General features: G+C 37.0%; 1 protein-coding gene across 1 annotated transcript in view; it reads left to right on the top strand.

Moving 5' to 3' along the window:
- Positions 1-11018, top strand: part of CD101 (CD101 molecule) — a 60146-nt gene extending 49128 nt beyond the window's left edge. The window contains exons 8-9 of the mRNA XM_072644470.1: positions 1587-7103; positions 10833-11018. Coding sequence (XP_072500571.1) covers positions 1587-1780 — 194 coding nt within the window. The 3' untranslated portion in view covers positions 1781-7103; positions 10833-11018. The remainder of the gene's footprint in view (positions 1-1586; positions 7104-10832) is intronic.
- Positions 11019-26802: the final 15784 nt, after the last annotated feature.

The raw sequence follows: 26802 nt of genomic DNA on the forward strand, positions 1-26802 counted from the left end.
AATATTGTATTGTTATATAATCATGTAATATAATCATACTATATTATATGAGTATATTAGATAACAAGTAACATATTATATAATTATATGATCTAATATGTTATACAATTTATAATATATTATATTTGTATAATATTTTATATGTTATATTTACATATTATAATACCTACCCTGATAGACCCTATTGGGCACAACTGCTATCCTCAAGGAGCACAACAGAGTCAAAACAATGACTTTAAACTTTTAAGTGAAGGGAATTCAGGGATTAATGTCTATGTTGTAGATTAAGCGTTGTTAATCTTTTTTATGTAATGAATGTCTGGTGAAGCCTATGGACCCCTTCTCAGAAAAGTATTGTTAAATAATTAAGGGATATGTTAAATTTCAAATAGGCTATTGAAAATTAAGATATCTGTTCTTCTTATCGAAGTTCATAGCCTACCTCCCCCTGAAGTCTATCTATGGACTCCTTGGCGGTCTATAGACCCCAGGTTAAGAATGTTTGTTACAAGGGTATTCGTGAAATAGATGAAAAATTGAGCTAGATGTCCTTGTTCCCAAATTCTAGAATTCTCTAACCTCAACACCTTCATCTTCAAATAAGAAACTGCATTTGATGCTAGAATATGTGTCCTTTCCTGATTAATTCACATAAATTCTGTCCATTGATTAATGATATGAACACTGTTTTGGGGGACCCCTTACTGTTTACAGTTTTACCCCCTCTGGAGCCTTCACTGCCTGCTAGGTTGGCCTCTGGGTTTGCCTACCATTTTATCTCAGTAATTCTCAACTGTGCCAGAAGCTTAGGCTTCTCACTATCTTTATGTCATTTCCTCAGCCCAACTTCTTTGCCATCACCAACTAACTCTCTACTTTGGGCAGCTGAATCCACAGTACAAGTTTGTTATCTTGAATGGTAGTTGAACAATCAGAGCCTTCTTTGCCAGGGTGGAAGGACTATGGGCACGGACCATTTTATATTGGATCAAACTTTCTCGATATGTTTTGCTGAACTTTTTCTTTTTTCTTCTTTTTCTTTATGTTGAGATAGCTCTCTGGGAAGGGGGAAAGAGAGGAATACAGTAGAGGTATAAAGAAGAGGAGGAAATCCACTGGAAAGGGAGGTGACAGAAAAACAAAAGATATCACAAAAATTTTAACTTAAAAAACAAACTAGAACCTTCAAAACTCTTCAGGATTTAGGACAAGATCGATATCCTTTCCCAGGAGTTAGTAGTAGTTGCTGTTTGAGTCATTCACCCAATTCCAGAATCCCATAGTCATCCACAATATGCTCTATACTTCCCTAGACTTTTGGAATAATGATAAATAGCTTGACAGGAGGAGAAGGATGTTTTTTTGAAAGAGCACTCTAATTTGGATGAACAGTTTCAATTTCTACACATTATTCCCTCTATATTCCATCTCCTATGATTTAAGAGACTTATTACTGTTATTTAATCCCAGCTTATAGATAACTATTTGTAACATGTCAGGAATTGCTTCTAACTGATCGATACAAATGAACTAGGAAAGAATTAGCTGCCACCTCCAATGATTGTTTTTCTCTTTTTTTGTTGCAGAGTCCACATTTTCATCCAGGATCTGCTCGTCATCACTTTTATTATACTTTCTGGTTATCTATCCCTTTGTTATTTTCATCCTCCTCCTCATTTTCACATGCTACTTGTACAGAAAGGCCAAGAAGTTGTCTCTACAGAGTTCTAAAGCAAGGCAACGAGAGGCCCTCTGGGTGGACTTGAAAGAGGTTGAATGAAACACCTTGAACTGTAATGACTGAAGCCAGAGGAGGAAGAAAATGAAATCACTTGAATGCTGAGAGGAATCCCTCTCTAGAAATGCTCGCATGGACTGAATCATTCTAATGGCACCCATTTCCCCCCCACCCCTTGTTTCACAGCCTCCACTGTGCATTTCACAGGCCTTTGTGGTGGTTAAAAGGTACCCAGCCAGCATAGCAGAAGGAATAAAAATGTGTCCTTCACTCTTTTCATAATCATAAATTCTGATACTCCTACTAAACTGTAGCCTTCCCAAGGGCAAGTATTCCATTTTATATTCTCCTTTTTGTTGTTGTTTGATAGTTTAAGTTGCATCTGACTCTTTGTGACCCCATTTAGCATTTTCTTGGCAAAGACATTGGAGTGGTTTGCTATTTCTTTCTCTGGTGCATTTTATTTTGAGGGCAAAGAGGGTTAAGTGACTTGCCCAGGGTCACATAGATAATAAGTGTCTGAGGTCAGATTTGAACTCAAGAAAATGAGTCTTCCTAACTTCAGGGCCTGCAGTTGATGCATGGCACCACCTAACTGCCTTGTATTCCACTTACCTCCTCCAAATTAGACTGACCTTTATATGCAGAAGGTATTTAATATTGATTAATCAATGGCTATTTGGGGGGTAAGGACAGAGTAAGAGAAATAGCTAGTGTTTAATTACAGAATTTAGAGCTAGGAGGAGCATTTATATAACAAATGGTCCAAACACACTCCTTGTATTATAAAGAAAATGAAAGTTAAATGACTTCTCCAAGGTTACACAGATAATAAGTAGTAGCATCATTATTTGAACCCAGGTCCTCCAACTACAAATCCAGTACTCTTAATGAACCTAATTCTCCTGTACCTTAAAGCCAATCAAAATGGTCTCTGATTTTGTTTTGGTTTGGTTTTGGTTTTTTTGGTTTGTGTGTGTATGTGTCTGTCTGTCTGTCTGTCTGTGTCTGTCTGTATAATTCTTTTGTTATTGAGTGAGCTCAGAAAAATTATTCTAATAGTATCATTCTTATTTACTTAGTAAGACCTAGGATCAGGACAAGAAGGAAGGTCTACAGTACCACCCGCCCAACTTTTCCTATTCCAAATGAGCCATGAGTTTAAGGGAATAAATAAATCAGGCAGATCAAATACTATTCCTTTAAGCTCTTTGTTATATGGAAAGTCCTGGGCCAGATGCTAGAAAGGGTCATGATTTGGGACTCTTATTGACTCCTCAGAGTAAAAGGGATTCTCAAAACAACTGGGACCGAAGCTCCCTAAAAAATCATACTCCCTGATTATTCCTAAACAAAACCAACTATAGCTAAAATTTTACAGAAAATATTTATAGAAACTTTTTTTTGCAGTGGCAAAGAATTAGAAACAGAAGGGGTACCCGTCAGTTGGAGAATGGCTTGAACAAGTTATAGTATCTGAATGTGACACTGTAATAAATGATGAAAGGGATGACTTCAGAAAAACCTGAGAAGAATTGTGTGAACTGATGCAAAGTAAAATAAGCAGATCTTATTTACTGGGTTTTTTTTATTGTTTTTACTTATTTACTTAAAAAAGAACTATGTAAATAATTGTTGTTACAATATTGTAAGGGAAAACAACTTTGAAAGACCTAAGTATTCTGACAATGCAATGACCAAATATGATTCGAGAGAGGATTCATAATAAAACATGCTGCTTCCACCTCTTGATAGAGAGATAACAGACTCAGTGAAGACTGACATGTTGGGGTTTTTTGACATGGCTAATGCAGGAATTTGTTTTGCTTAACTATATGTGATTGTTAAAGGGGGCTTTGTTTTTCTTTCCTTCTCATTATGGGGTTGAAGGAAGTAGTAAAGAGAAAAGGCAGATTTTCATTGATTGAAAAAAATGAAATATAATTTAAAGAAACTATCTGTCCCTCAGATGAACTTCAGAAACTGTCGAGAAACCAGTACAGCAGGCTGAATAGGTAGCTTTAAGTCCCATGTAACAAACAGGCTTGAGAGAATCAGTCTATTTACTGCCTCTGTAGGCTGCATGGTTTCTTTAATGCAGGACAATTTGCATTTCCAAGGAGAGCTATTTATTTTTAATTATTTTATCAGGCAAAAGTCCTTTCTAAATGTAATTAACTCATTTGCAAGGGAGTCATTGGTAGCAGTAAGAATTCCCCAACAGAAGCACTGGTTCCTTAAATTCATCCCTTTATAGCCTCATTTAAAGTCATATTAGTGGCAACAAATATATTATTCCTGTCTCACAGGTAGGGGGAGCACATTCCACAGATCAAGCTATAGAGACAAAGAGTAGAAGGCAGGGTAGTCTTATTTCTAGAAAGCCATGGCTTTTGCTTTGTTTTGTTTTGATGGGGAGAGGAAGATTGTTGGGGTAAATGGACTCCTCAGCCTAAAGTCCAGAAGACTCATCTCAGACACTTACTAGCTGTGTAACCCTAGGCAAGACACTTAACCCTGTTTGCCTCAATTTTCTCATCTGTAAAATGAGGTCACAAATGGAGTCACAAAGACAGACATGACTGAAAAATGACTCAACAACAACGAAAGTTTCACTCAAAAAATGTAGATGTGGAAAGCACCTTAGAGGTCATGTGACCCAACACCCTTATTTTTACAGATGAGGAACCAGAGCCCAGAGAGGTAAGGGACTTATCCAACGACATGAGAATGGCAAGTAGCAAAGTGGGATTAGGACCAAAGTCCTCTGATTTCACATCCCCAGTCTGCCTCTCTACCTCCTGCAATCCAACTCATGCTGTAGTTTGGGGGGGTATCCCTTTTTCTATATTGCAAAGAACTCTTTTTAAGGTTACTGTTGGAGAACAGGATGAACCCTTCTCATTTTAAGCTACCTCCTACCAGTGTTTGTTTTATGTAGTTGTTATATTTGGGGACATACGATCTGACCTAGGGTATGTTAAACTCATCATTGTTACAGTGTTCTACTCTATCGAATAAATATAGTAACTTATGCTTGACTTTCTACTGTTAGCACAGAATTTAGGAATACCTTAAAGGAATAACGTTTGTCCATGGACACAGTGCATTTTTTTATCCATAAAGTAAAGAAAATATAGAATAAAAATTTTTACTTCAAAGTAAAATTATAATACAATTTTTGTGTCAATTAATACTCCAGTGCAAAGGGAGGGGGTGGGGCTGGGCAAGAGGAGAATTAGACCAAGTCACCATTATAACTGGCCTTTCATTTAAAATTTGATTTATCTTTTTGAAGTTTGTCTTTTCTTTTTATATTTGATTTGCTTATTAGATATTTGGCTCAGGGCTTTGAAACTGCTGCTTTTTTGTTCGAAAATTATGCTATGCCTTTGGGACTGTCATTTTCCCTGATTTTACAGTCTTCCTTTCACTCTGTTTTATGTTGCCCCACCCTGGATGTTGGCTTAGGAACCATGTTCAGCTCATTCATGCCTTTTCAATAAAGGCTTGGTAATGAACTCTGGGAAGTCACTTCTATGGTTTTCCATTCTTCTTTATCCTTCCCATTTTTCCTGAGACACTTTGTTCTCTCAATTGATTGTAGTGTCATGCAGTCTTTCAGGGGTGGTGAGCACCACCTAGAATGATAGGCATCATGGATCATGGATCTATACTCGACATGACTGAAATCTGCCTTTTGTCTTCAATTAGCTCCACCTGACAAAAGCAAACTTACTGACTATGCTGTTTGATGAATATTTATTAAATGCCTCCTAGAGAGCCAGTGTGGAATAGAGAGTTAGCTTTCAAGGCAGGAAGACATGAGTTCAAGCTCCACTTCTGACACCTACTGGCTATGTGACTGTAAGTCATTGAACTTCTCAATGTTGCAGGCCTCTCTCTAAGATATGAAGTCTGCGAACATTTGTGAATTTGCTACAGTAGTTGAGTTGATCTACATTTAGAAGAGTTCCCACAATGATAAAATCACTGGTCCTGACCAGAGCTAAAATGATAAGTCTTTGCCCTCAGAGCTCAAGGAGAATATTCCATATGCTCAAATAACTATGATCCAAAGTGGACAGAAAGAGAGAAAAAGAAAGATCTAGATAGAGTATGTTGAGAAATCTTGAGGGAAAAAATACCAAGGGGTAGGGCAGAGAGAAATTATATAAAAGACAAGAGCAGGAATTAATAAATTTTTCTGTTTTAAATTTGCATCTTTAAATTATGAGAAGACATGGATAAGAATCATATATCATGGGGGAAGTGGGAAAGGAAGGGTAAACAAGCATTTATTAGGTACCTACTGTGTGCCTAATAAATGCTAAGTGTTTAAAGAATACTATCTCATTTGGTTCTCACAACCACCATAGGAAACAGGTGCTATTACCAACCCCATCTTACAGATGAGAAAACTGAGGCAGAAGTTAAGTGATTTGCCCAGGTTCACACAGCTAGTAAGCATCTGAGGCTGGATCTGAATTCAGGAAGCTAACTCCAGGGCCAGAGTTCTAACCACTTAGGCACCTAGCTACCTAGATGATAGAAATGGATGGTGTGACCTGCCTTACTAGAGGCAATGTCTACACTGATGAATTAACAGATCTACTGGAGCACTTACATGAATCCAGGACTTCATTAACATGGGTGCTCCCCCTTCTCCCCTCACTGATGCAGAGTACAAACCATCTTTGTCTTCTTGTCTTGTCATTCTATCTAGTCAATGTCTCTCTCCATACATCTAGAATCTATCTACACAATGTACTAAAGGTCTTTCTCCATATTGGTAAGCATTAAGTGGATACAAGCGTAACACTTGGGCTATACATCTATTATTTCTTGGATTATATGATCAGCCTCCCTCCTTTCTGATGATAAATTTCTAGAGGCTACCATTATGCTACTTGTGCATACAAGTTGTATTTTGTGCTAGTCCATCTCTGTCCGTCATCCATTGCCCTTTAGTCACTCACAGTGTGTATTTTTCTACAACTGGGGATTACACAGAGTATGTGCAGAGTTCCTGATTCTGCCTGATTCTGACCAACTATGTGTGCTATCTCTGTGTTTGAGTACTTTGGGGTAGGGCTGCAGGGGGGGCCAGTGATTGTTTCTGGTCATGTGTGACAGCACAGGGGTGTACTGGGATGATGAAACAATCCCATTTTTGACCACTGATTGGAAGACATCATAACTAGTGGGCTTAAAAGAAAAAACAACAACTGTGCCCCCTGGATCTCTCTTCCTTCAAACAGTCAGGCACCACCATATAATAGGAGAAGGGCAGCTCACCCTTTTTGTCCAGCTCACCCCTGGAATCCATAAGCATATGGCAGCTCAAAATATGTATCCTGCTTCGGTGAGCCTGAGACTAGATTTTAGAGCTCTCAGTTCCTTTTCTGTTTTATATTTCTTTTCTAAGTATAGGTGACAAAACATTGACCTCAACATGGATATGTCCTGCTCAGAGGTAACACTGTGAGTCTGAAAGGACCAGATGGCCTAAATTTACCAAGTGGAGCTACCTGGTGACAAGGAAAGTTTCTGCATTAGAGAAATGCCATGTGTTTGTATTTTTTAGCCTTCACTTATTATCCTTCCTTCTATCTTCTGTACAGGTCTTTTTTGAATTCTAAGCTTATCACTAAGTTCCTTAAGCATCCCAATTGGTATCTTCAAATAACTTTTTCCTCTTCATCTCACTTTGTATCTTTAGAATTTCATTCTTGGTGATACAATACTATTGTGCCATAAGAAATGACAAAAGGGATGGTTTCAGAGAAACTTGGGAAGACTTGTGCAATGGATGCAGAAAGAAGTGAACAGAATCAGGGGAACAATTTATATCATAGCAACATTGTTATTATAAAGACAAAGATTTGAGAACTCTGATCAGTGCAGTGACAGGCCATAATTCCCAAGGATGGATCATGAAGCATGCTATTTCCATCCTGACAGAGAGGTGACAATCAAAATGCTTAATGCGATATACATTTTCAGACATGGCCAATTTGGGCATTTGTTTTGTTTTCTTATGCCTACTTGTTACAAAGCTTTGGTCTGTATTTTTTTTAAATGAGGATAGGGTACAAGAAAGAGAAAATAAATGCTTATTAATAGAAATAAAATATAAAATAAAAAAAACATTGTGGAGAACTTGCGTTCTGAGTAGATTTCCCCTGAGGAATTTTAGTCCTAAGAAACCTTAATCTACTCTTCTTACAACTAAGACTTGTCCAGGAGATGTCTGTATAATTAAAATCTCCCATCATTAATAATTCCTGGCATTTATATATTGCTTTTAAGACTCAGTAAAGCGTAATTTATTCCTCTCAGCAACCTTGTGAGATAGGGACCACAGGTCCCTATTTTATATGTCACAAGACTGAGGCTCAAAATGTCTTGCCTATGATCATACAACTAGTAAGTTTTAGAGGCAAAACTTGGCTAGGTCTATGTTGCACTCAAGTCTGGTGCTCCTTTTCTCACACCATTCTACCTCTCGCTACTATGTCACGCCTACGTTGGGGATGATTTCCTGAAGATCTCACCTACTCCCCCTTTCTGGTCTATGACATAACATCTCATTTTCCCGCTGAATTGCTCTTTAGCCAAGTATTCTCCAGCTTGCTTTCCCCAATCCTGTGCCTGAATGTCCTTACATGAGTCTATCTTCTTACTCTACAATGCTATTTTGTACTATTTCCCTACTGAATAGGTCCTGTTCTTTTGGTTGAGTTATACTCTCCTTCCAGACATAGTCTAGTCATGTATCCCATTTCTAAAAAGTCTCAGAGATACCGGCGAAATAAAATTTGTTACTTTAGGATCTCTGGTTCAGCCTTTTTGTCACCCATACTTTGTACATAGTTTAGACCGGTTTCTGTTGCTGGTCCTTTCTTAGATTTTGCCTTCTGTGAATTTCTGAGCATTTCTCCTGCTATTCTCCCCATATTGTTACTTCCCTCTATAGGATCTAATTGTGGAGCATAATGTGCTCCAAGTAGTGAGACTTGTGTGAGCTTAATTCAGAAATCTTGAGCTGATATTTTTAAAGTGCTATCCTTACTTTCTGTTAATGGCAAAGTTGAGTACCCCTTCCTAAACACTTTTTTTTTTCACTTAGAGCCTTCTTTGGTGGTTTATATTCCTATTAAGGCGGTCCCTCCTTAATAAAGGTCCCTCCAGCTTTAAAATTATATGAACTTTGTTAGTGTCCCAAGAGACAGATTTGGTAGCATGGTCTATGAGGAATGTTTCTTTGAAGCATCATGGATATATTTATAATTAGCCCCATCTCAATATAAACTTTAGAAAAGGAAACTTTACCAATTAATTATTTTAATTTTTTGAAAGTTCCTTATTTCTTTGTGCAATACTGATGGGGAAGTAGTCAGTGCCTACCATGTAGCAAGTATGCATAAAGCAATCATAGTAGCTACCTAATATGCAGTCTTAAGGTATATATGCACTTCACATACATTGTATATGTCAGATGGAAACAACCTGCCACAGTGAATTGAGAGCTGTCCTTAGAACCAGAGTTCTGATCTTTGACACATACTAGCTGTGTGACCCTGAACAAGTCACTTAACCTCTGACCATAAATTGATGATGTAATCATACAAGTGCCCCAACGAGGTGATCTGAGTGTCTTCTAGCTCAAAAATTCTATGACCTATGAAATGAGCAGATGAATGGCTATCACTAATAACTCTCTGATTATAAGAATGCCTTTAGGCCAGTCTTGGAACCAAGGCTATGGGAGTTGACAAGAGAAACATAAGATAGAATCTTTGCCCTCAAACAGCAAAGACTAAATTTGAGGTAGATGATTTGAATATGTGGAACAATTATAATACCTATCTTACATGCAATATCTTTTGGGGTGGAAGCATGACTTGCTCAGGGTCATATAGCCAGTAAGTTTCTGAGGCTAAATTTGAACTCAGGGCCTCCTAACTCCTGGGCTGGTGCTCTATCCATAGCACCACCTACCTGTCCCCATACAATGTCTTAAAGTGTATAAAGCACTTTATACACTTTATCCATAACACAGGTAGAAGCAATAATGACAGTGGCTAGAGAACTATCCTCAGAATCAGGATTATGATCTTTAACACATACTAGGGGTGTGACCCTGAACAACCTCTAAGTGATCTAGCCAAATCCCTAAGACTATACATTGGAAAGAAGGCACCAGACTACATTGGTAGAGGGAGTCTTCTCATCTTGAAATTGTAGATGTCAATGAAATCACAAATCTGATTTCTATCCCTATACTATAGAAGGCAGATATAAGGGATGAAGTATCGAGCCTGGAGTGAGAAACCCTATATTCAAATCCCATCTCTGACACTTTCTAGCTGTTTGGCCACAGAAAATCACTTAATGTCTCTCAATCTCAGGTAAAATTTCTAAAAATATAAGGTAAGAGATGGGCTGTGTACTTCATGAGGCAAGAGTTTCCACACCACTGAAATGACACATTCTTGAAAGTGCTTTGTTATCTCATTTCATCGATAGGGGTTCAGAATAAAAAAGTGAAATGAAGGCTGCAATAATCCAAGAAGGCTTTACGCTATTCCTTCTTGGGCATGGCTAGTATTGATTCAGTGCAGCAGTTATTCACTAAACATCTCGATAAACTTGAGGTATGCTTTAGGTCGAACCAAGTACATTTTCACCACCATGTCATATGTCTGAATGCTGCCTATTCCCAAACATGCATACATGTATGTATGCACACGTACATAAACATATATTGCATGTCTTGAAATATACAAAGCACTTTAGATATATTGTGTAAGACAGATAGAAGCAATATGGCAATGTGGGTAAAGAAATCTTTGCATTGTTAACAAGGAAGCCAACAACACTCTGTCACAAAGGCATCAGTGAAAAATACTTGGGGAGAATCTATCATCTTCCATTCTTGAGACATAGCAAGACCAATGAAATGGCACTATTCCCTATTAATTAATTATTTTATAATAATCTCTTAATTATTGTTAATTTACAATAATAATTTATTGATTCTTATTAATTTATTTATAATAATTTACTAATTGTTATTAATTTATTCTAGAGAAGGAATTAATGAACCAGAATGCCTCAATCAAAAAAAATTACTCAGAAAATTACAACTATCTGAAATGGCTGAGTCCAGCTTTAGTACTAAGAAAAGACTACTTACTCACTCTGGGGGCAACTGCTTTCGCTGACGTCAGTGATCCATAAACATAAATCCCTAAACACTGTCTTGAAAAGTCAATTCTTTCTTTGATTGATAAAAGTAATATAGTTTTAGGACTAAATATGGATAACTTCGATGTAGTAAATACAGAGAAGTTGCTACTCTAAAAGACAAGGATAAATGAAAAATGCCATATATCAAATGAAGATCAATATTGCCAGTCCTTCTTTCCAAAAGGCATGCTAGTCCCTTGGGAGAAGATCATTTTAGCAAGGACATCAATACCTGACACTTCAAAATTACTCCATTAATTTGACTTTCAGCTACCCATTGATTAACAAACAGTGCTTAAGAGATAAGCTTGATAGTTTGGGATTGTGAAGAGAACCTTGGATAGGTGGACCTAATATATCTGGATTCTGCCACTTATCTTGGGTACAATATTTTACCTCTCTGAGCCTTAGTTTCTTCCAAAGAAATATGGCATGGTATAGGGAAAAGGGCACTGTCTTTGGAGTTAGAAGACCTCAATTCAGATCTTATTTCTGTCACTGCATGTATGACCTTGGATAAGTCACTTCCCAGGATCTCATTTTCTGCATTTGTAAAATGAAAGGGTTAGACTAGATGGCCTCTTAATTCATTTCTATTTCTAAATCTATGATAATCTGTACTATGGAAATAACAGTACATGTTTCAATGGATGTTATAAGGATCAAATGTATCTATAGTCCAGCACTTACCCCTGGTCCCCTGAAAGGTATATTCAAGCTCAAGATATTCTTTGGGTCAGCATCTACTCAAACCTATGACACACAACTTCCTAGCCAATGTTCCTGTTTTTTTTTTTCTTAGAGTGAACAAGACTACCCACCAATTTAAAACAAAGCATTTTTTAAAAAACTTATTTACTTTTAGTTTTCAACATTCATTTTTATAAGATTTTGAGTTCCAAATTTTTCACCCTCCCTCCTCTCCCCCCTCCCTCCTTCTCAAGACAGCACGTAATCTGATATAGGTTTTCTTTACCATCACAAAAAAACTGCTACAAATATTTTTGTACTTGTGGGTCCTTTTCCCTTCTTTATTATCTCTTTGGGACACAGACCCAAAGTAGGAGTATTTCTGGATCAAAGGGTATGCACAGTTTTATAACCCTTTGGGCATAGTTCCAAATTGCTCTCCAGAATGGTTGGATCAATTCACAACTCCACCAATAATACATCATTGTATTCCATTAGAATGTTCCATTAGAAGTTCCATTAGAAGTTTCCCACATCTTCTCTAACATTTATCATTTTCCTTTTTTGTTGTATTAACCAATCTGATAGGTATGAGGTGGTACTTCAGAATTGTTTTAATTTGCATTTCTCTAACCAACAGTGACAGAGCATGTTTTCATATGACGACAGATAGCTTTAATCTCTTCATCTAAAAACTGCTTGTTCATATCCTTTGACCATTTATCCAAAAACACAGCACTTTTAAAGAAATAGCATAATTAGGTAAATAACAAGGAAGGTTCCCCACCACCACCTCCATGCACATAGGGACATGATCTCTCACAGATTCCCAAACTACTAGAGGGAGAAGGAACACTTTTTCCTAGACAACTTGTGTTTATAGGGTTGTACTTCAGAATATTGCTGGAATACCTCTCTGCCTCGGAAGCTGGTATTAGAATATTTCATTACTTGGTTTCTGCTGTTCTTTTGGCAAACAACTCATACCTCAGGATACTTTAACTGTTTTATGAGTCAGGCTTTCAAGCACTGCACCCAGCCAACAAAGAGTCCCTCAGCCTTTTGACTGCCCAGTTCTTCCTCATCAGGAACTTCCCCAGGCTCACTGAATATTTGGGTTAGGGTGAATAAATTCCTTTCAGTTTCCACCATATAGCTACCTTTAGTGTCATGAAGATTATCTACAAAGGGGTGAACTTGGAAATCTCTGTCTTGAATTCCTAAAGCTGTGGTTGGTACCTTTCTAACATTTGTACAATATTTTGTAAGCTAAAGGATCCTAGTAGTTACAGCTAAAATGGGGTCTTAGAAATCACAGAGTCCAATTCCCTTGCTTGACAGATGATGATACTGAAGCCCAGAGATAACTTTTCCGGGATCTCACCAGGATTTGAAGGCAGATTTTCTGGAGATTTCCCCATTACAATATATTGCTTATTTTGCAAAAGACTACATAAAAGTAAACTATATTATTCTAACTTACAAAATAGCTAATCTACGTCTTCTCCACACCACTGACTAGTAAACTAGACATTTGCATTCAGCTTCCTAATTCCCAGCTTCATAGCAGCGATGATGATGCAGGTAAGTGTTGGTGGGTTAAGGCAGTAGGGACAGAAGAGCATTTTGATACACTATTCCTGATGGCTTTTCAGTGAAGTGAATAACCAATGGAGTTTTATGCAGAACTTCCAAGTGAAGATATATAAATACCTGGGAATTAATGGAAAAAGGAGTCACCAGAGACTCCTATCCTGGGGTATTTTATTCCTATATTAATTAGTTAATTCAATTTGTATGTAGATTTAAGTGAAAATGGGGCATTTCTTTGGAAAACAAATGTTATTGAAGACAGCAAATAGCTGACTTGGGAAATGACCACTTAATTAATATGTTGAATTGTGACTTACCCCTATACCTGTCCACAGGCCTTTTTCTTCCCAAACACTGACATGGCTCAGATGGAATGAATCCTTAGAATGCCACTTGTTTATGATTTTTGTTCTACAAACACACTTGGGGATAATGGACAATTTGAAAACAAAATTAGCCAAGTGAACTTGCAAAACTTTCCCAGCTTACAGCTTAGCTATGCTCCAGCTCCTTTGTCAGAAGTAGAATATTACTTAAGTAGCAGGAGTCGTGCTGGCAAGAAGAACCTTAGGGTTGGAGGAACAGTGAGACACTGCAGAAGTATTCAGGCAGAACTTGAAACAGGACTACAAAAAACACAGAAATGCCAAGCCTGGTATCAGATTTCCAAAGCACCTCTAACAGCAATCCCATGCGGTAGCTAGTATAAATATGAATAGGTCCATTTTACAGATGATAAAACTGGAGCTCAGGGAAATCAAGTGACCAGACCATAGTCATAGTTGCTAAGTATCAGAGCCAAGATTCAAACTCAGGACACTTGGTCCTGTGTCCAGAGCTCTTTCCATCTATACCATGCTGCTAGTCTTCTGAAAGCAGGATGCTTTGACTTTAGTAACATGCCTACCAATCTTATGCCCCTCAACTACACTCACAGAGGTCCATCTTTAAAATCAGGGTAGTATATTTACTAAACTTACATAATTAATTAATTCATTGATCAATGAAGCATTTATTAAGCACTCTTCTATACTTAATAAATGTGCTGACTCTTGTACAAGTCAGAAAAGTCAGTTCCCATCCCATATTTGCCAGGTGCCATAAGAAACATTGGAGATATGAAGAAAAGGCAATATAGCTCCTACCTTCAAAGAATTTGCATCTAATGAAGTAGATAAATACATAAATAGGTATATGAAAGATATATACAGTGTGAATGAAAGGTAGCTTTAAAGGGGGAGGCACTGGCATCATGGACAAAGGCATCCTGTAAGAGGTGGTGCTTGAGCTTAGAACTAAAGGAAGCCTAGGGCACTAAGAGGCAAAGGTGAGAAGGGGGACCATTCCAGGCACAGGAGACAGTCCATGTGAAGGTATGGAAGTGGGCGATGGAGTTACATGTTAGAGGAGTCCTAAGCAGGCTAGCATGGCATGTCATAGAGTCTGTGGAGGGAAGTTATCCATAAGACTGGAAAGGTAGGAAGGGAGAAAGATATGAGGAGTTGAAAATGCAAAAAAGTCTTTAGTTTATCTTTGAGGTTAACAGAGAGTCTCTGGAATTTATTGACTAAGGGTGTCTTCCAAAGTCATGCATTTTAATATTGTCCTTGGGGCTTTCTTGACAAAGATACTGGAGTGGTTTGCCATTTCCTTCTCCAGTGGATCACCCTTTGTCAGAACTTTCCACTATGACCTATCCATCTTGGGTAACCCTGAATGACATAGTTCATAGTTTCATTGAGCTACACAAGTCCCTCTGCCACAACAAGGAAGTGATCCAGGAAGGGAATATATATGTGTATATATGTATATGTGTATACACATATATGTATGTGTACATATATGTATATATACATACTTCTATATGTACTCATACCTATATGTACATATATGCATAGCACTTTGCAAACTTTAAAATGTTGTATAGAAACCTGGAAAAGATCTTAGCTTAAAAAGACCAAAGGGACTTCTGGGAACCAGAATGGTGGAGTAAGTGTCAACTCACTGTAACTCTCCCATATTTACCTCCAAACAACCAGAAAATAGTGCCCCAAAACAAATCCTAAAACAACAGAACCAGCAAAAAAATGGAGTGAAACAATCTTTGAGCCTAAAAATTTGGAAGATCAGGAAGAACAGTCTCTCTCACTCAAGTAAAAGAGGAACACAGTCCAGGATACCTGAGTCCCAGTGCAGTGGAGCAGGCAAATGCTAACACCAGGACCTTCCCCACCCCACTGCCTCAGCATAGCCAAGGGAATGGGCAGACTTCAGCTCTGAGAACCAGCAAGTGTTTCAGTGTAGCCCTGGGCAAACAGGCAACCTCCAGTGACCAAACCTCTATGTGCTTCAGTGTATCCTGGGGAAACACAGAAGCACTCCACTAGACTCAGCACATTCCAGACACCACCATCAGGACCCTGGCTCAGCACCAGGTAAGCTGCCAGACCCCTATGGCCTCCAGAAACACTAGTCCTCCACCCCCAATCTCCCAACACAGCCCCAGACACAAAGGTCCCCTGGTGTTCTCAGGGAAACATCAGTGCAGCACCAGTTAAGCAGCTAGAGCCTGCAGCCCCTGACACAAGAAGCCTAAGATTGTACCCCTTCCACTCCAGAAGCAGAGGCCAAATAGAAAGGGAAAAGGCCAAAAAATGATCAAAAAGACAATGAAAAAACCAATCTGACCATATAAAGTTACAATGGTGACAGGGAAGATTGAGACACAAACTCAGGAGAGGACAACAATCTCAAAAGATGTATGTGCAAAACCCCAAAGAAAAGCATGAAGTGGTCTCAAGCCCAGAAAGAGCTCAAAAAGGAGCTTTAAAATCACATAGGAGAGATAGGAGAAAAATTGTTAAAAGAAATGAGTGATGCAGGATAATTATGAAAAAGAGTCAATGGCTTGGAAAAGAAAAAAATTGCTTAAAAAGTAGAATTGGCCAAATAGAATAGGAGATACAAAAATTCACTGAAGAAAACAACTACTTAAAAAGTACTATTGGCCAAATAGAAAAGAAAGTACAAAAGTTAATTGAGGAAAACAACTCCTTAAAAGTTAGAATTGGGCAAGTGAAGTTAATAACACTATGAGACATCAGGAATCAATCAACCAAATTCAAAAGAATGAAAAAAATTTTTTTAAAAATGTAAAATACCTCATGGGAAAAACAACTGAAAATAGATGCAGGAGAGACAATGTTAGAATCACTGGATTACCTGAAAGTCATAATCAAAGGGAGGACCTGGACAGCATCTTTCAAGAAATTATCAAAGAAAACTGCACTGATATCCCAGAAGCAGAGGAAAAAATAGGCATTGAAAGAATCCACTATCACCTCAGGAAAGAGAACCCAAAATAAAAACTCCAAGGAACATTATAGCCATACCTCAGAACTATCAGGTCAAGGAAAAAAATGCCACAAATGGCCAGAAAGAAATAAGTCAAATATTGGGGTGCCACAATCAGGATCACACAAGATTTAGCAATTGCAACATTAAAACATTGGAGGCCATGGAACATGATATTTCTGAAGGCAAAGGAGCCAGAACTACAACCAAGAATCACTTACCTGAGGAAATTAAGCATAATACATCAAGGGGGAAAATGGTCATTTAACAAAATAGAAAAATTTCAAACTTTCATAAAGAGAAAACCAGAATTAAACCAAAAATTTGATCTCTAATATCAAGACCCAACAGAAGCATAAAAATGTAAAAACTGAAAAGAAAACATAAGGGATTCAATAGAGCTAAACTATTTATATCCCCACATGGGAAGGTGATAACTTGAAATTCTTTAAAATTGCATCACTAATAGCATAGCGAGAAGGAATATACATAGATGGAGGGTACAGGTATAAGGTGAATTTGAGGAAATGATATAAAAAATAATTAAGGGATGAGAAAGAGAAGTATACTAGATGCAGAAAAAAGGAAAAGTTAGGATAGAGTAAATTATTTCACATGAAAAGGCATGAAAAACCTATTACAACAGAGGGGAAGATGGGAGGGTGGGCAATGCGCATTGCTAGAACCTTACTCTCATCAGTATTGACTCAAAGAGAGAATAATAAATGCCATCAGTTGAATATAGAAATCTAGTTTACCTGGCAGGGAAGTAGGAGGGGAGAATATTAAGTAAGGGGGCAGGGGTGACTGACAGAAGGGAAGGTTGATTGGGGGAGGAGGTAGATAGAAGCAAAACACTGGTGAGGAGGGAAAGGGTGAAAGGAGAGAGAGGACAAATGGGGAAAAATAAGATGGAGGGAAATATACAGTCAGTAATCATAACTGTGAATATGAATGGGATGAATTCTCCCATAAAATGAAAGCAGATAGCAGAGTAGATCAAAACCCAAAATCCTACAATGTTGTTTACAAGAGACACACTTGAAGCAGAGAGATATTCAAAAACTAAAGGTAAGGGGCTAGAGCAGAATGTATTATGCTTCAACTGAAGTAAAAAAAAAAAAGCAGAGATAGCAATCATGATCTCTGACAAAATAAAAGCAAAAACAGACCTAGTTGAAAGAGAAAAGGAAGGAAACCACATCTTGCTAAAAGGCACCATAGACAATGAAGCAATATCAATACTACTCATATATGCACCAAGTGTTATAGCATACAAATTCCTTAAAGGAGAAGTTAAGTGAATTACAGGAAGAAACAGACATCAAAACTATACCTCAACTGTCCCATCTCAGAACTTGATTAATTCAACCAAAAAATAAACAAGAAAGAAACAAAAGAGTAAATAGAGTATTAGAAAAGTTGAATATGACAAACCTTCAGAGAAAACTGAAGGGGAACAGAAAGGAAAATACCTTTTTCTCAGAAGTACATGATATCTACATGAAAATTGACCATGCATTAAAGCATAAAAATCTTAAAATCAAATGTAGAAAAGGAGAAATATTAAACATATTCTTTTCAGATCATAATGCAATGAATAAAAATTATATTCAACAAAGGTCAGTGGAAAGAAAGTTTAAAGATTAATTGGAAACAATAATCTAATCCTAAAGAATAAGTGGGTCAAAGAACAAATCATAGAAACAATCAATAATGTCATTAAAGAGAATGTCAACAATGAGACAACACACCAAAATTTATTGGATGCAGTCAAAGCAGTACTTAGGGGAAATTTTATTTATTTAAGCTCTTATATCAACAAAATAGAAAAAAAAAGCAGATAAATTAATTAAACATGCAACTAAAAAACTAGAAAAAGAACAAATTAAAAATCTCCAGTTGGGCACCAAATTGGAAATCCTGAAAAACAAAGGTGAGATTAATAAAATTGAAAGTAGAAAAACTATTGAACTAATAAATAAATCTAGGAGCTGGTTTTATGAAAAAACAACAACAATAATATAGATAAGCCATTGGTTAATTTAATAAAAAAAAAGAAAACAGAAATCCAAATATCCAGTATCAAAAATGAAAAGGGTGAAATCATCACCAATGAAGAAGAAATTAAAATAATCATTAGGAAATATTTTGGCCAGTTATATGCCAATAAATTCAACAACCTGAGTGAAATTGATAAATATTTGCAAAAATATAAATTACCTACATTATCAGATCAAGAAATAGAATGCCTAAATAACCCCATCTTAGAAAAAGAAATTGAACAAGCCATTAATGAACTTCGTAGGAAAATTCCCAGGACCAGATTGGTTCATGAGTGAATTTTACCAAACATTTAAAAAAGCAATCGACTCCAAAACTATATAAATTATTTGGAAAAATACATGAAGAAGGAATCCTACCAAACTACCTTTATAACACAAATATAGTACTGATACCTAAACTAGGAAGAGTTAAGACAGAGAAAGAAAATTGTAGGCCAATTTCCCTAACGAATATCAATGCAAGAATTTCTAACAAAATATTAGCAAGGCAATTATAGCAATACATCACAAGGATTATATGCTATGACCAGGTGGAATTTATACCAGGAATTCAGGGCTAACTCCATGATAGGAAAACTATCAGCATAATAGACCATATCAATAAGAAAACCAACAGAAATACTAAAATTATCTCAATAGATGCTAAAAAAAAGTTTTTGACAAAATACAGCTCCCATTCCTATTTAAAAGAAAAAAACTGTTAGAAAGCATAGGAATAAAGGGAGCATTACTTAAAATGATGAGGCATATCTATCTAAAATCATCAGCAAGCATTATCTGTAAAAGGGATAAGCTAGGAACCTACCCAATAAGATCAGGGATGAAGCAAAGATATCCATTATCACCATTATTATTCAATATAGTACTATAAATGTTCGCTACCCCAATAAAAGAAAAAGAAATTGAAGAAATTAAAATAGGCAATGAGGAAACAAAACTGTCACTCTTTACAGATGATATGATGGTATAATCAACTAAAAAATTACTTGAAACAATTAACAACTTTAGCAAAATTATAGGGTATAAGATAAATTCATATAAATCACCAGCATTTCTTTTTATGACTAATAAAGTCCAACAGCAAGAGATAGAAAGAGAAATTCCATTTAAAATAACTGTAAACAACATAAAACACTTGGGATCCTACCTGCCAAGACAAACCCAGGAACTATATGAACACAATTACAAAACACTTTTCACAAAAATAAAGTTAAATTTAAAAATTAGAAAAACATCACTTGTTCAGGGGTAGACCAAGCCAATAAAATAAAAATGACAGTACTGCTTAAACTTATTCAGTGCCATACCAATCAAACTACCAAGAAATTATTTGATAGAGCTAGAAAAAATAACAAAATTCATCTGGAAGAAGAGAAAGTTAAGAATATCAAAGGAATTAATGGGAAAAAAAATACAAAGGAAGGTGGCCTAGCAACACCAGATCTCAAACTATATTGTAAAGCAGTAATCATCAAAACTATCTGGTACTGGCTAAGAAGTAGAATGGTGGAACAGTGGAATATATTAGGTACAGAAGACACAGTAGTCAATGATCATAGTAACCTAGTGTTTTGATAAACCCAAAGACCTCAGTATATAGGATAATTACTGGAAAACAACAGGACATAAACTAGGTCTAGACCAACATCTCACACTATATACCAAGATACAGTCAAAATGGGTACATAATTTAGACATAAAGGGTAACACTAACAAATTAGAAGAGCAAAGTATAGTCTATCTGTCAGATCTATGGGGAAGGGAAGAATTCATGACCAAACAAGAGACAGAGAGCAGTACAAAATGTAAAATGGATAATTTTGATTATATTAAAATAAAAACCTTTTGTATAAACAAAACCAATGCAACCAAGATTAGAAGGCAAGCAAAAAGCTTGGAAACAATCTTTATAGAAAGTGACTTTGATAACAGTCTCATTTCTCAAATATATAGAGAACTGAGTCAAATTTATAAAAATATAAGCCATTCTCTAAATGATAAATGGTCAAAGGATATGAACAGGCAGTTTTGAGATGAAGAAATCAAAGCTATCTACAGGCATATGAAAAAATGCTCTAAATCACTTTTGATTAGAGAAATGTAAATTAAAACAACCCTGAGGTACCACCTCACACCTATCAGATTGCATTATGTGACAAAAAAGAGGAAATTATAAATATTGGAGAAAATGTGGGGAAAGTGGCACACATATATTATTGGTGGAGTTGTGAACCGATCCAACCATTCTGGAGAGTTATTTAGAACTATGCCCAAAGGGTAACCAAACTGTGCAAACCCTTTGATCCAGAAATACCAGTATTAGGTCTATATCTCAAAGAGATCATATGAAAAAACCAGAAAGGACCTACATGTGCAAAATTTATAGTAACTCTTTTCATGGTGGGAAAATATTGGAAATTGAGAGGATACTCATCAATTGGAGAATGACTGAACAAGCTATGCTATATGAATGTAATGGAATACTCTCATGCAATAAGAAACAATGAACAGTCAGATTCAGGAAAAACCTGGAAAGACTTATACAACTGATGCAAAATGAAATGAGCAGAACCAGAAAAAATTGTACACAGTATCAACAACATTGTGTGATGATCCAACTATGAATGACTCAGTTCTTCTTAACAACACAATAATCCAAGACAAATACATAGGATTCATGAAGGAAAATTCTGTCCACATCCAGATAAAGAACAGATGGGTTCTGCATATTGAACCATATGTTTTTCACTTTATTCTTTTTCATGACTTTTTTTCTTTTGATCTGTTTCTTCTTTCACAGCTGTGACTAATATGGAAATATATCTTACATGATAGCACATGTATAACCTTTATCAAATTACCTACCATTTTCAGAAGAGGGGAGGGGAGGGAGGGAGAAAACTTTAGAACTTAAAATCTCGTAAAAATGAATGCTAAACATTATCTTAACATGTAATTGGGGAAAAAATACTATTAAAAAACAAAAGCATAAGGAGAAATTTAAAAACCATTATATAAATGTTTCAGTATCCTTGAAGAACTTTCTAAGATTTTATGTGTTCCAGGTAAGAAGCAGATCTGCATCAATGGATAGCATTCCCACAATGGGAATCTTCAAACGGTTGATATTCTGAGTCTGGAATCCTTCCACCACCACTGTCCTCCTTCCTTCCTCCCCCATAACCTTTATATCAACTGAGGCTTCCTACAGAAATAAGCCTTGAGAAAGGATTCAAAAGGACAGGAATAAGATTAGTAATTGGATCAAAGTGAAAATTTTCAGATTCTATAAGGCAGCAATAACACAAGAAAAGGGAACCGAAGGGGAAAGGTGATGTGACTGATGAAATCAATCATTCATTGCAGAGAGTGGTCTTTTGCTCTAGAGAGCCACATGCTGTCTGGAGTTGTAACTGTTTCCTGTGTTCTTCCACAAACCATGCCAGATTCATATCATTTCCTTTCTTGATATGGTTTTGAGACTGAGAGATCAAGGGGATGATATTGTTGTAGCATATCTGAATTTTAGCAAGATGTTTAACCAAGTCTCTGATGTACTTGTGGACAAGAAGGTGATAAAATGGACTGAATGACAGTTCAATTGAGCAAATTCTTAGCTGATTGGAAAACTAGACTGAAAACTTGAAAACTAGACCCAATTAATGGGTTGAACTGAATGAAACAGACAAATAAGAAGAGAACTGAATATATACAGTGTAAGGCTTGGAATCAGGAAGACCCAAATTCAAGTTTTGCTTTAGACACTTCTTAGCTGTGTGACCCTTTGAGCCTTAGTGTCCTCATCCGTTAAATGAGGGGGTTGTTCCCAATAAATTAGTGGTCAAAGGAAATTATCTCAAAGGAAGAAATCCAAGGTGTTATCAACCATAAGAAAAAGATGTTCTAAATCACCAGTAATTAGAAAAAATACACATTAAAACAGCTTCAAAGTTCTACTTCATACCCATTGGCAAAGATGATAAAAAAGGGAAATAACAATTGTTGGAGGGGCTGCAGGAAAACAGGTACATGAACGTACTTGAAGCAGAACTATGAATTAGTCCAGCAGTTCTGGAAAGCAATTTTGAATTCTGCCCCCAAAAGTCATTAAATTCATACTTTTTGACCCAGAAACATTACCATTAACCTATGCCTCAAAGAGAAAAAAAAGATAAAGGGAAAGGACCAGTAGCAGAAAAATATTTATAGCAATTCTTTTTACTATAGCAAAAAGCTGGAAACTGCAGGGAGGTCTAACAATTGTGGAATGGCTGAACAAATTATGGTATGTGGATAGAATGGAATATTATGGCATTGTAACAAATAACAAAAGGGACAATTTTAGAAAAAATCTGAGAAAACTTATATGTCCTATTGTAGAGTGAAGTGAGTAGAACCAGAACAATTTATATAATAGCAACATGGAAGATAATTAACATCATTTTTTAATTTTAATATATTCATTTTATTTATTTTTAATGCTCTACAAACACTACCATAAAACTTAGATTTTTTTCCCCCTACCTACCCCCCCCCCCTACCCTACAACATCATTTTTAAAAAGCCTTTGAAAGATTGAAGATCTTGGAATCATGCAATGACTAGTTAAGATTTCAAAGGACTGGTGAAGGATGCTACCAATCTCCTGAAACAGAAATGATGGATTCAAGGTGCAAAATGAAATTTAATTTTTCACACATGACCAATATGAGAATGTGTTTTGCTTGACTAGTGTATTTGTTTATTTATTACAAGGTGTTTTTTTTTTATTTTTCTTTCTCAATCTGGGTATAAGATTTCAGAGTAGCAAGAGTAGCCGCTAGTACAGGATTGTGAAAAGAAATAAACAAACCAAAATAAGGTCTCTTGAAACGTCCTCAGGAGAGTACAGCAAAAAGACCAAAAGGAAACACAGACAAGTCAGACAGCTCCGAAAGTTACATAAGGCCAGAAACATTTCCTCCTTATGATTCTAGTATACTGTGAAGGCTTGGGAGATATTTTTTAGCTCACAGACCACACTGGCTGTGTTCCCCTCACTGTTAGGTGTCAACAACTGATTAGCACTCCAGTTCCATGTAACCACTTAGCAATCAGCATTTATAAAAGTGATATTTACTCTGAGAATATAGCAAGAACAAAGCACAAAAATGTTCCTCCTGTACCTCATATGGACAGCCTCTCCTATGTCATCTTGGTCTCTGGAAGCAGTGGGTGCATTCTTAGCACAGTCATTGCAAAACATTGGTTCCACCAAGTTCACATGCAGATACCACAAGACTACTGATGTCCCAATCATAGCTACTATAGACTATGTCTGGAAGGTCACTTCTGAAGGTCATTCCTTGTTCCCTATAGAACTAATGCTGAGTTGGCTGCAAAATCCCTAAGGCTGGGACAGTGGGATGTCCCAGTAGGATGTCTCTTCTTTTATCTAAATCAAAAAAAAAAATCAGAGCAGGTAAAGAATTCAGACCTGTGTTCCCAGGGCTTCAATGCCTGGGAGTGAAGACACAAGGGCACTCCTCTTATAGCATTGTCTCTCACCAAGTAACATGAGAAAAAGAAGCCAAATCGAGAGTAGGGCAGCTGGGAATGAGGTGAAAAGGCTAGGCTGGGGCTGAAGTAGGCCTTTTTGAAGATGCTCATAGTTTCATGTGGAATCAAAAAAAGTTTCTCCTACCCACATGGCTAGCAGACTGGAACCAGTTACAGAATGTCTGGGTATGCTCTTTTCTCTGGGTTTTAAGGACATTTCAGTCCTACATATCTGACACCTTCTTCTCTATCTCCTTTGCCACATATCTGTATCATACCTGCTAGCTATGAGGCAACTTCAGGGCTCTGAAGTTTCTCTCTCTCTCTCTCTCTCTCTCTCTCTCTCTCTCTCTCTCTCTCTCTCTCTCTCTCTCTCTCTCTCTCTCTCTCTCTCCTATACACACACACACACACACACACACACACACACACACACACATATATATATGCATGCACACGTATATAAATAAATATGTGTATGCATAATTTCACTTGGTGATTTCATCAGTTCCCATGGTTTTGATTATCATCTCAGTTCTACTTGTCCTGCCCTAATCTCTCTCTCAGCCTCAAGTCTCACAGCTCCAATAACTGAGAAATTTTAGATATCTCAAACTGGATTCCCAAAGATATTTTAAATTCAACATGTCAAAAATGGAACCTACCATCTTTCCCCTAAATCCTCCCTTCTTCCTAATTTCTCTGTTGCTGTTGAGGGTACTACTCTCAGTCATCCAAGCTCACATCCTAGGTGTAACCCCCAGCTCCTTACTCTGTCTCACTCCCAATATCCAATCAGTGGTCAAACCTTGTTGTTTCCACCTTCATACCATTTCTCATCTATATCCTCTTCTCTCCTCTCATATGCAAGCAGCCTGGTCCAAACCTTGTTCACTTCATTACCCTGGACTGTTGCAATGGCTTGCTGATTAGTTTTCCTGCCTCCAATTTCTCCCCACTCCATTCTATCCTCCACTCTGCTGTCTAAGTGTTCTTCCTAAAACACGTCTAACCCTCCATTCATTCAACTCCAATGATTCTTATTGCCTCTTGCATCAAGTATAAAATCCTCTAGCTTATAAAGTTCTTCCTAACCTGGCTCCTTACTTCCTTTCCAGGCTTCTTAAAACTTATAGCTCCTCCATATACTCTGCAATCCAGTGACCCTGGATCTTACTATTCCTCACACAAGATGCTCCACCACCCAACTCCAGGCACTTTCACTGACTGTCCTCAATACTAGAATTCCCTCCCTCTTCATCTTTGCTTCCTATTTTCTCTAGCTGCCTTTAGATCTTAGATAAAGTTCCACCTTCAGCAAAAAGCCTTTCCCAATCCCAAAGTGCAGCCAGCCAAGATCCTTACATACAGATTTAGTCATTCTTGTTTCTGTTTGAATTTGACATTCTTGCTTTTTACATAATGACTGGCACACAGTAGACCCTGAATAAATGCTTGTTGAATGAATAAAGGATGCAATCAGCAGAGTATTAGCTGCAAATGGGAGCATCAGGAGATCTCTGCTATCTATAAGAAATCTAACTCTTTGGGCATGCAACTCATGAAACAAATTTCCATTTCACATAAGAAAAACTTCTCTACCATTAGAACTATTAAAAATTGGAATAAAGTACTTTTCATGAGGTAGTAAGCTCCCAATCACTAGGAGTGTTTAAACAGACGTGAATAACTACTTCCTAGCTTTACTGTAGAAGATTCCTACATTAGATGGGAAATTGGTTTATCTTTTTAAGCTCTTGCTCAATTGTAAAATTCTTAGGGACTGCTCTAGCATGGAATTGTGGAGGGAGCATAGTGGGGAGGCATAAACATAGTGGGGAAGTTTCTTTGATCTCCAGTTCTTTTTCTTCTATGTGAGAGAGATGCAGTGAAAGGGAACAAATCTTTCCTAAAGCCCCATTTGGAGTTTACCTAACTCTTTATTCCTGAATACAATGATTTGTATGTTCCCTCCAGAGGATTCAGTCATAAGGAAATTCCTAAACAAAAGGATAACCATAAAAGTCACTAACAAGGCTTAGAGAACATGGAGTGTTGAGCATACAGTGATTGGCTCTACCTTTCAGAAGCTGGAAATAAGAAAACAGCAACCACATTTGGGAAGGATTAGGGATGGAAATTCTAAGTGGGTGCTAAGAAAACATTTTGACCAGTTTCTCTATAAAATTTCAATAAAGCAGAAAGTGTATTGTCTGGGAGGAAGCACCCTGCTTCTCTCTCAGTTGAGTTAGAAGATACATAGGAAACAATAAGGGCAGGGGAAAAGAGACAGAAAATAGGCAGAATTCCAAGGAAGTCCTCCAAGCTTAATCTCTGGTCCCCAAAATCTTAACAGCTGGTCCAGATTGGAACCTTCAGCGCTGTGAGCCTGCTTCAGAGGCGTCCATAAAGCCTGGTTCCAGGGTAGATGGTTTTCAGGGTGACATAGCCTCTGAATAACCCAGAAAGTTCAAAGTTTTATTTCTGAATTCAAGTCCATGTCATGGAGGGCCTGTATTAACACTGAACCAAACTTGGTGTGAAGTCTAAAATAGATTGAGTCAGTCC

This window comes from Notamacropus eugenii, chromosome 2 (assembly GCF_028372415.1).
Source record: "Notamacropus eugenii isolate mMacEug1 chromosome 2, mMacEug1.pri_v2, whole genome shotgun sequence".
Lineage (NCBI taxonomy): Eukaryota > Metazoa > Chordata > Mammalia > Diprotodontia > Macropodidae > Notamacropus > Notamacropus eugenii.